Source organism: Tenrec ecaudatus, chromosome X (genome assembly GCF_050624435.1).
Source record: "Tenrec ecaudatus isolate mTenEca1 chromosome X, mTenEca1.hap1, whole genome shotgun sequence".
Lineage (NCBI taxonomy): Eukaryota > Metazoa > Chordata > Mammalia > Afrosoricida > Tenrecidae > Tenrec > Tenrec ecaudatus.
Genome location: NC_134548.1, coordinates 46,095,923 through 46,107,943, shown reverse-complemented (window position 1 = coordinate 46,107,943; position 12,021 = coordinate 46,095,923). Strand labels below are relative to the sequence as shown.

Genomic DNA, 12,021 nt, shown 5'->3' with positions numbered 1-12,021 from the left:
AAAAAACTAATTTGCTTTGCACTTTGGTGCAACCCTCAATAAAAAGTTCAAGGAAAAAAAAGACATGACAAAACAATAATTTATAAATTACCAAGGGTTCATGAGGGAGGGGGAAAATGAGGAGCTGATGCCAAGGGTTTACAGGGAGAGCAAATGTTTTGAGAATGATGAGGGTAACAAATGTACAAATTTGCTGTATACATTTGATGTATATATGGATTGTGATAAGAGTTGTATAAACCCCCAATAAAATGATTAAAAGAAAACAAAGAACCACTGAATAACTTTACAGAAATTCTGTCAGTTTAACTATAATCTATTGTAAACTTCCACAGGCATCTGTCAGACCACCACTTAACTGAATGTTATTAAGTGTCTATAACCTTAAAAGCAATTAATACAATCTGAAAGTATGTGCTCCTAATTTTATTAAAAGTAGTGTTTGGGATGTATGTATTAAGAGGTTATTTCATAGAGGACCTTATAAAACTACTTCTAGATTACTCTCCGAATTTTGTTTTAATGTAAAGGATCCATTTCTTCTACAATTACATATTTGTGGTAGCCTATTTTCAGAAAATTAAAAAAAAAATTTTACTGAGGCCAAGTGCCTGTTAAGTGTGTCGATGCTCTCTTTTAGGAATGGGGCGTGTGTGTAATAACTCCATAGCACTCCCCTGCATGGCCTACAGGCCCCTGTCAGCACAGGGCAGATTCTGGACATGTGGGTTTCCTGGACATGCTCTTTCCCCTAACGGCTTTAAAGCCTTTTCTTTGCCTGCACACATCTTCCTCCAAACAATTAAAGTATTTTAAATATGCTCATATTTAGAAGATGATGTGTGTAGCTCAACTACAAATATGTAAAATTATACTCTATTCTTTAAAAAAAAATCAAGAAAAAACAAACAGCTGAGGTGGTTAAATTCCTCGGGGCTGACCAAAGGTTCACAAGGAATAGCTTTCAAGGAACCTAATCTCATGACCTTTTTTGACTCAAGGGCATCCCAGAATTGTTAAAAAGTCATCCAGCAATCTTAGCAACTAAGATTACCAAGAGGGAAAAGCTTCACAAACACAGAAGGGAAGCCACATACATGTACAGTTCTAGTTCAGTAACACTCAGATCAACATGAATCTGGAATCTTCTTCACCTTTTACATCCAGAGATGACTAGACCCAGAATCAAGGACAACACACTATTTGGCTATTTATGAGGTAGGGAGGGAAGTTATCGTGACACTCCACTTATTACTCTCCTTTTCTCGTGCAGCTATTTGTGATGCTGAGTAACCTGGTGGACTTTCCTGATACTGCAAGTTAAAAAAACAAACCAAAGCAACTCACCTGTTGATCATGTCATCCAACTTTGCCAGATCAGTGTGCGGAAACGCTGGTTCCTCATCTTCAATCTGCGGTGGGGCATCACCTTGACCTTGTTCATCTGGGGGAGTTGCTGGGGAATTCTCATTGGAAGAATCAGGCGATGACGTCTTAATAAAAAATTATATATTCCAAAGTAAATTCCTATATACAACATATGTACAAAAACTAGCAATTCAGATACTAAGTACAGAAGTGAAAATCATGTAAGTCATTTTAAAAGATTTAATAATGAAAAGCTCATAATGGCTCAGACGGTGCTACTGTGCTTAAGAATAATTTTAATAAATGAGAAAACTAGCCCAAGGGGACATAGCTCCAACTCTATAGCTGAAATGTGAATGCAGGTCTAATCTCTAAAGTACATGTTCTTAATCATGAAATCTGCTGCCTCTTCACACATCCCACTGTGAATCCTGTGGAAAGAAATTTGTATTGAAAATCAAAATAAAATTTTTAGATCTAAAAGTTTCTGATTTTAACTTTGTAGTTTCATTTTGTCACTCGAAAGGAAAAAAGGAAACTGCATTCCCTACTCTCCCAACCAACAACTTACAATTTCTTGATTGCGGTTTCTAAACTTCACATCATTTTCCAGTGGCTAGATTTTCATTTCTTTCATCCTTCATATTTACTAGACCTTCCTCTTACTCTTCTACTTATCAACAGGGAGCCCTAATGGCATAGTGGACTATACAGTGAGTTGCTGCTATCCACAAGGTTAATGGTTTGAACTTACCAGTCATTCCTTGGGAAAAAGATGGGACTATCTCCTCCCATAGAGACTTAAAAGCATAGTACAGGTTCCCAAGTTTGTTTGGGATACTGCCCTCTAGCCCCCTTTTCCGGAAAAAAAAAAAATTACTCAGCAGTCCCTTGGCAACTAAAAATGTTAAGTATCTGCTTTGCAGGCCCCCTGGATTGGTCCAGTGCCTCCCAGGGGGCGTTATGACGCAGAAAATATCGATTTAAAGGCCTCTGAAACTCAAAGGAGTGTTTCTACTCTGTCCTACAGTTGCTGAGTTTATCAGTGTTCGTTACCAATAATAATACTTTCGCAGCTAAGTGAATTAAGTTTTGAAACCTGTATTCCCAGTCGCCAGGTGATCCAAATGTTCAAGCATGGGATGCCTTTTTTGCCTGGTCAATCAAGTTTACTGCCTTTGACATGCTGTATCACATATCTATCAGATGTTCTCTTGGAAAATATTTGGCATTTTCCTTCTTTTCTTTATACCATTTCTGGTTTTCACGCATTTTATTGTATACTTATTAAAGTCTAAAGTTCTCTTCTGAGGGAATACACTTTTTAAAAATAGTGGGTGCAAAGTGAAAACAATTGTGACTGATTTTAGACAAATTCCCTTTAATTTGGCTATGTCAAAAGCATATACAAAATGTAAGCCCTAAAGTGATCAATGCTGTAGTTGCTTCTCGATCCAGAAATATAAGATCTTACAAAATAACTAAAATCCTATCATTGAACAGTGGAGAATAGGATTGTTGAAGAGTCTACAAGCAGAGAAGAATGTAATTCATTTGGGTTCTCTCTTGCTTTAAATAACTAGTCATTTTTTTAAAAAAACTGTTAGAAATCATGTATAATATCAAATTGAGTTTCACAAGAGGTTTAAAAAATTATCAGAAAAAACCCGCAAAATTAAAGTAGTCTTTAACATCTAAAAAGCTATACAAGCCACAACATTGCAAAAATGGTTAAGACTCCATGAAACCTGAGTGTAAAATGGAAAGTAAGGCATGAAAGAAATTAAAACTCTACTGGCTCCTGGTTCAAAAATAGAAATCTTTGGTATCCAACACAAACCTTTGACTATCACTTATCTAAAATGGCAGAAAAGAAGCAGCTCCTGTCTATCATACTTATCACACAAACTATAGAAACTTACTCCCAAATGACAAATATACTCTACAATCCCAACACTTTTGCCTAAAAACTTATTTATACATAGAATTCTACATCAACTTGCACCAACTGTTAAAAAGAATGCTTCTTACTTACACTTCTGCATCTCAACTATACATTCACCTCTTAGCTGCACATTTGAGTTTTAAAGTTTATCTACAAGGCAGTTTAATATTTCTTACTATAAAACTGTATATCGTAGAAACACTGAAAAATCAATGGCAGCAAAGCAAAGGGAAGAAAGAGACCAAGAGAAAAAGTAAAGGCATATAAAAATAGGAAAAGAGAAACCAAAGCTGAAAGTTGTTTGATGAAACTGTTCAAATCGATCAGGCAGGAGAACACTAATGTGCAGTATCAGATATTATTAACAGTATTATTCAGATGTGAGCAGACTTTTAAAATAATTGGAACTAAAAAGTTAAAATTACATTGTAAACAACCTTATTTTAATAAATGTGGTAATCTTGACAAAATGGATAAATAACTTGAAAAGCGCAGTTTGCACACACACCCCACTGCCAATTCTTCGAAAAATCCTTTTAAAACCTTTGTACAAATAAAACTCATTAACAAAATTGTCCACAATCCCCTTACAGAAGGGTCATGGGGAAGAGACGAGCCAGTCAGGGTAGAGTGTAGCAACGATGAAACATACAACTTTCCTCTAGTTCTTAAATGCTTACTTCCCCCACTATCATGATCTTAATTCTACCTTACAAATCCGGCTAGACCAGAGGATGTACACCGGTACAGACTGAAATTGGAAACACAGGGAATCCAGGACAGATAAACCCCTCAGGACCAATGATGAGAGTGACGATCGCGGGAAGGTGGAGGGAAGCTGGGGTAGAGAAAGGGGGAACCGATTACAAGGATCTATATATAACACCTCCCTGGGGGACAGACAACAGAAAAGTGGGTGAAGGGAGATGTTGGACAGTGTAAGACATGACAAAATAATAATTTTTAAAGTATCAAGGGTTCATGGGATGAGGAACTGATACCAAGGGAGGGCTCAAGTAGAAAGCAAATGTTTTGAGAACGATGAGGGCAGCAAACGTACAAATGTGCTTGACATACAATGAATGTATGCACGGATTATATTAAGCGTTGTATGGGCTGCTCCCATTAAAATGATTTTAAAATAAATAAAATTTGGCCACATGATTAATTTATAAGTCAAAGGCACTTTACACAAAATCAGCCCGAGACTAGAAAAGAGTCTTACTTCTTTAATTTTGAGGCCAGCAGAAACCTTGACATCAAAATTTGTTACTCATTTTCAAACACTACAGTTTACTTAATTCTCATAATAACCCAACGGCACAGTTTTGTTATTAGTTAACTAGTCAGCTAGTGTGATGTAAAGACCTATGTTCACACCTCTTAAATAAAACTTAAAATTACAATTTTTCTATTGCTATTTCACATTTTATTCAGTATATGCTTTATCATTTAAGACACCAGGGTACACATACAAATATAACTTACCCAGTGGTTCTCAACCTGTGGGCCGCGACCCCTTTGGGGGCGGGGGAGGGGGGTGGGTGTCATATGATCCTTTCACAGGAGTCACCTGATTCTTAACAGTTTCAAAATTAGTTATAAAGTAGCAATGAAAATCATTTTATGGTTGGGGATCACAACATTAAAGGGTCGCAGCATTAAGAAGTTTGAGAACCACTGTTTTAACTAATATCTTCAAGATCCTACCTGATTCTGTTGGAGGGGGGGCTGAGACTGTCCATCAGGAGCCTGGCCCTGGTTGTCATTCCCTCCTACTGGAGAGCCACGGGTCGTGGCTGTCATACTCGACACAGGGCAGATCTTTGCAATTTTGTCTGCTTATGTAGTTGTCTTCAGAAAAGAAATAATAGTCCACTTATAGAAGATGAAGTACCAGCATATGTCAGTCTTAAAAAGTTCCAATTCAAGAATAAACCATCTTGCAGAGACCATTGCATAACCTGTTAGAAGAAAAAAGATGTTTTAGATACTTTAAAAACAAATCAAAGAACTATTCAAATTTTAATTTGTTTAATAGTGGTAACAATGAATAGAGTAAGGACAAAGTGGTTACATAAACAAGAGGGGAGAATGTTAAAAAAAACCCAACAGATCCCATTAATATTCTATTCAATGTAAACCAGGTAGTATATCAAAACATATAAAGCATAGCATCTTATTGTGATATTCGTTTTCTTTTGAAACTAACCCCAAAGACAATATTCAAGGTACTTTATTTTCCATTAAATTATGGAATGACATAACTGTGTTTTTCACTGTAAAATGTAAATGCTTAAGACAAAATAAAATCTCACTAAAATACTTCAGGATTGTAAAACTAACATTTATCACTGGAAGTAGAACATTGTAAGTGTTTTTTAAACATGCTCACAATGGTTTTATGATAAACTTTAAATCACTGGAAGTTTTTCTCTGGAGCTAATTCAAACTACATACTCCTATTCCGATACAATAAAATTTGTCCTATGATCTCAGCTCTTCATTTTTTAGTGAACTTTTGGCCACAGGCATACCCAGAGCCACAACTACCTAATAATGGTAATTCTTTTTTTGCATCCTGATTAGCGAAGGCATATAGAAGAATGTGACCAAACTCTCAATTCTATGTTCACCAGACCAAGTGCTTTCATCTTTAAGGGGCATAAAAATCAGTTGAGGTACTTTAAAACCTCCTGATACCACGCCCCTCTCAAGATGGAATTAGAACATTTGGGAATGGGACCTAGACATCCAGATTTTTCAAATTCTCTCAAAATTGAGTCTAATTTGCTACTAGCCCGAGAACCTTATTGGATTATTAATCAGGTGACCACAACTTCCATGTTACCCCTAACAGTCAACTCATGTAACTCATTGTCATAGAATAGAGCTAAAGGGTACCAATTATCAGTTATGTATCACATGTTTTGCATTTTATAGACACAACTGGTAAACACCTGAAGGAAATCTACCACCTTCTCCAGCCATGTTGTATCTGCTTAGAAGTTTTAAAAAAAAATGTTTGTGAACACTCAAAATATCAGCTACCAATTCAACTTCATTTTTCTGTATATAAAATTAGCTCCAATTTCTTCCTTTTTTCTTCCAGTCCTGGATGCCTGAGTGAGTGTGAAGATTAACTACCACGGGAAAGTTTTGTGCAGATGTGTGCTGGAGGGGAGGGGAAAAGGCTTGATCACTGTTTCTCAATTTTCCATTCTGTTGCCCCTCTTTTCTCTGCATTTTGCACAATTGACTGCGACTTTCCCTATACACTTAAAAAAAGGGTTAAGTGTGAAGCTTTTGTTATATTCTTTAACATAATTTGTGTGTGCGCGGGCGCAGGGGTGTTTTCCAAGCTAAATTACATTGTACTGAATGTTCCCTTGGTTTGCAGGTCTTTAGTATTACCAGTCATTTGAAAGAAGCATTTTAGTACTGTATTCTTATGTTGTTGTTTATGCTCCACCCAGAGACAACCATACACATAGACACAAAACTCCCAATAATTCTCTATCTATAGACATAGGAAAACGATTTGGTAAAAGGAACAAGGGGGATAAGCCATTTAAGAGGTTGGTAACTCACTCAGAGAGCAACAAACTCAACTTTAAACCAACTAAGTTTAACAAAGATAGCCAGGGAGCATGCTAATAAAAGCTCTCCTAAAGTCATAAAAAGCTTCCAAGAATGGCCTCTGGAAAACAGCCAAAGTTTAATTGGGTCAGACCATGGGGCAATTTATGTCTCAGGGCAACATCTGAAACAATAGAGCACTCAAGTGACAATTACTTCAGGAAAACATTTACTCTTAATATCAACTGAGGTAAATAATATAAAAGGACACATAAGGACAGGTCTTGCTGAAACTTTCGTCCATCCTAGAGTGTGCATGTCCAAGGCTGTACCCTCTGAACGCAATTCACAGGTTATGCCATGTGGGGAAAGGGGTGTGGGCATACACAAGGACTGCACTTAAATCAATTCCTAGTGGTGCAAGTAGCTAAATTACTAACTAAATGGTTGGCCAGAATCCTGGTGGCATAGTGGGTTCTGTGTTGGGGCTGCTAATCAGCAGTTTGAAACCACCAGCTGTTCTGTGACAGGAAAAAAAAAAAAAAGATGAAGCTTTCTACTCCCATAAAGAATTACAATTTTGATAGGAAAAACAAAAAAAAAAACCCCAACAATCTTGAAGGGCCATGTGGAAAAACTCTACTCTGTCCTACAGGGTGCTATGAATTGGAATCAACTCTATACAAGTTGAGTTTGGTTTTGATTTCAGAGACACCTTAGAAAAAGTCTTGATGCCTGCTTCCCAAAGGTACACGCATGCAAAACCCTACCTGAGGAGTTCTACTCTGAAACAAATGGAGCAGTCAAGAGTTGGAATCACCTTGACAGCAACTGGTTTTAAATATGTCAATAAACAAAACAAAAACCAAACTCATTGCTTCCAACTTCTAGTAACCTTACATAAAAAGATTTCTGAGGATATATACCCCGCAAGGAGCAAACTGGTGGCTTTGAACCACCAGCCTTGTAGTTATCTCAAAACCACCATCACCCCAGAGGATTGGGGCATAAAGGCACCAGTATTCAGATAGAGGTGCCACATTGTATCTAAAATGTCTGACTTTTCACACACATGAATAATTAAAAGATATGCAAAAAACAGAATTTAAAAAAAACAAACATGGAGGTGGTGGTGGTGGTGGTGGTGGTGTGTGTGTGTGTGTGTGTGTGTGTGTCTCAAAACACCCTTCCTTCGCCAGGACACACATGTCATCAGTTTCAAAGCAGTCTTTAGGAATACAGGGAGCTTGAAAAAGTTCATGGAAAAATTGAATTAAAAAATGATGTGATCATGCCACAAACTTTTAAATTATCCCCAATTTGTTCAAATACTTAAATGAAATCATTCAAAAATAAGATGCAGAAGGCAAAATGGCAATGTATAAATACAATAAAGAACAAAATTTAATTAACAAATAGAAATTCTGTAGTTAAAAATATAGTGATTGACATGAAAATTAAATGATTATAATGATTTAAGAGATTTGAGTTGTCAGAAGAGTTCGTAGATTTGGTAATAGATAAAGAGATTCTAGACTGAAGATAAAGAGAAAAATTAACAGAGTATCAAAGAAGCATGGAATCCCAAACACATGTGCATGGAAGTTCCAGAAGAAGACAGAGGGAGGCCCAAAAAAGATACTCCACGAAATAATGATGGAAAACTCCCAGTATGACAAGTAAGTAATCTATGTACCAAACATCTCAAATAAGGTAACTAACTGCAAAGAGACTCAAAATGAGACAGATCACAGTCAAACTTTTGAAGGACAAGAGAGAATTCTAAAAGCAGTAAGAAGCAATGTGTCATATACAAAAGACCTTCAGTAAGATCAACAACCACTTTCTCATCAGAAAATACGGAGGCCAACAAGGCAGTGGGATGACATATGCAAAGTGCTCAAAGGCACTTTGAAGATTCCTTCAAAACAAACTAAGAGAACAAATTCTAGCACGAGGGTCTGCACGAGGGTCTCCAAGGAACCAATCCTTGGCTATACTGGAGAAAATTAATTTTCTTACAATAACCATTTAGCCTCTAGAAATGGTTCTACAACAAATGGAGAAATGTTTCTTCAAGAAAATCTCGGAAATTCAAATCCACATGAACAATGCTATCTATAATTATTGCTGTGCCTAGAGCATATAGAAATGTACCATTATTTGCTAACACTAGCACAGAGACAGAAGCAAAGCTACTATTCCTAAGGAAAAGACTCCAGATGCACAGGAACAAATGAAACAAATCAAATGGATAACATAAGTATAACAAATGTTTCATAAAAATAGGTAATTATAACCGCTGCTAGATTTATATTATTTATAAATGCTATATAGTAATATCACAAAGAAGGGGGAAATTGAATACCACTTCTATATCTCATGGCAATAGAACATTTATCTCATGGAAATCTATAAATCATTCCACCTAATAATAGCGGAATATACTTTCTTCTCTAAATATGGAACATTCTCAGTAAGACCATATATTAGGCCATAAAAATAATATCCTTGAAATGATTGAAATAATATGTTCTCCAACCACAGTGGAATGAAATTAAGAGTTAATAACAGAAATTTGAGTAATTCATAAATTAAACACACTCGCTTGACACAATGGATGGATGTACGGATTGTGTTAAGAGTTGTATAAGGCTCCAATAAAATGATTTTTTTAAAATTAAACACACTCCTAAAACCAAATTGTTAAAAGATAGTTGGACAGTAATATCCTGAAACATATTCCAGGAAACATCCATAATTACATAAATCTGACAAAATGTACACTAGTGGTTGCCATGGGCTGGGGAAGGGAAGAATGGGAAACGGCTGTAAATTAACATGGGGTTTTCCTTTTGGGTGACACAAGACAGAAGTGATGACTGTACAGCACTGTGAATGTACTAAATAACAAAATTTACACTTTAAAATGACAGTTAATTTTTTTATATAGTTTTACCTCAATTAAAAAAACTTTGGAAAATCAACTATCCTGAGAGCAAATTCTTACCAATTGGTTGATCACCCCACTCTGCTTGTTTTCCCAAAGGCCTACATCAGCTCCTGTTGCCTAGTGATCTTGAGCAAGTGAGTTTTCACTTCCTCACCAGTAAAATCGCAGAATAACACCCACCTGGCAGACCCGAGTGGTACAAATGATCAACACTTGGCTGCTAATAAAAATTGGTGAGGTCTATTCCACCCGGTGTCTTGGAAGAAAGGGCACGTACACCACACAAAAAATTAAGGAAACAAATCAATTTCCGACAACATCAAAAAATAATTAGGAATAAATTTGGCAAAAGGAGTGCAAAACTTGTTTACTGAATACTATAAAACATTGCTGATAAAATGAAAGGATTCCAATCCAGATATCAAGAATACTCAGTGTGACACTCAAGAGTAAGAAACCCAGACTACTAAGAGTAATCTTGGGGTGGGTTGAAGTTGGAAGTCCCCTCACTTCTTAATCTTAAAATTTATTACAAAGCTGTAGTAATCAAGAACTGGGTACTGTTATGTCATAGGATAGATCAATGGAATGCAACTGTAAGTTTAAAGAAAAACACACTATGCTTGGTAAGAAACAAAGAGTGCATAAACATTTCAATGGGAAAAATAATCCTTTCAAATAAGTGGTGCTGGAATAAATGATCATCCACATGTACTAAACAAAGTTTCATATCAGATAGAAATATTAACTCAAAATGTACCATGAAACAAAATATAAAAATTAAATACAAACATTTGGAAGAAAACACCGCAGTAAATCTTAATGACCTTGGATTTGGTGGTGCTTTTCATACATAACACCAAAAACATAAGCAACAAGAAAAAGCTTATCAAAATTAAAAACATTTGTGCTTCAAAGTACAAAATCTAAAGTGAAAAGATAACCCACACAAGAGAAAAAAAGCTTTATAAACAATTTATCTATTCAGACTACACCTAGAACAGCAACTCAACAGTCACTGAAACAAAAATAATTATTTTCTATTCAAATATATGATGAAGTAGCATGATTCAAGAGCTAACTGTGCAGCAGAACGAAGTCTAAGCGGCACTGCAAGTAAATAGGCAAAACACAAAGCTACAGTAATGGACAGAATACCAATTAAGAGGTTTCAAAAAAGAGATGCACCTTGCTATCCAGGCCAAGAAACTGTGAAGAGATCCCTATTTATGTCCATTCCAAAGAAAAGTTATCCAACAGAATGCAGAAGTTAACCAACAATATCACCCAAGTATCACACCCAATACAATTTTGCTTAATTTAAAAATCAATGGAGAAACAAATCAACAGATAACTGCCAGAAATTGAAACGACACTAAGAAGACATGGAAAGAGGAGTATCATCACATAACGATGTCAGCTGGATTCTGGCTGAAAGCAGAAAATATCAGAAAGATGTTTACCCTGTGTTTTACTGACTACATAAAGGCATTCAACTGTGGAGACAGTAACAAATTATGAGTAACATTATGCAGAATGGAAATTCCAGAACACATAAATGGTGTACATAGATCAAGAGGTAGTCTTTCAAACAGAATAAGAGCCGGATCCCTACACTGGTGAAATTAGACTTTTGGAAAGTGGTGTCACAAATCAAAAGATGCAACATTAGTAGTGCAGATGTCAATTCTTCCAAAATTGGGAAGTTTAACTTAATTCTATCACAATCACAGGATTTTCACCTAGACACTTCATTATAAAACTTAAATGGAAAAGCAAAGGAAGTAGAGTATACCTAAAACAAGTTATATAATCATATCTCATTTTTGTGTTAACTATCTACCATAAAGTACTCGTGAACACTGATACTAATCCAGCTTTTATGCGTTGGGTGACTTAAATTTTTCTCCCCTCTGTGTATATGTGTACTTATCTTCAAATGACTCTGAAAGTGCTCCAAGTATTAGTTTTGGAATCGCAAGTATAATTTTGTGAGTAAGCAAATTCTCAGGTATGAAATCTGCAAATAAAGAAGGTCAACGGCAGCTATACCGTAACTAAGAGTGTGGTACTGGCAGAGGGACACACAGCTCAACTGACCAGACTAGAACCCAGAAAATGATCCACACAGGTATGGCCAGAGGATTTTCAACAAAGGTACAGGGTTCAATGGAAG

At 36.1% G+C, this 12,021-nt stretch overlaps 1 protein-coding gene across 8 annotated transcripts in view; it reads right to left on the bottom strand.

The window, feature by feature from the left end:
• The window catches only part of USP9X (ubiquitin specific peptidase 9 X-linked), a 106,550-nt gene that overhangs the window by 71,263 nt on the left and 23,266 nt on the right, over positions 1-12,021 (bottom strand). For all 8 annotated transcript variants that reach the window (XM_075539498.1, XM_075539495.1, XM_075539493.1 and 5 more), the window contains 2 exons: positions 5,024-5,277; positions 1,348-1,493 (listed from right to left, as the gene is read on the bottom strand). In XM_075539498.1, coding sequence (XP_075395613.1) covers positions 1,348-1,493; positions 5,024-5,119 — 242 coding nt within the window. In that variant the 5' untranslated portion in view covers positions 5,120-5,277. The remainder of the gene's footprint in view (positions 1-1,347; positions 1,494-5,023; positions 5,278-12,021) is intronic.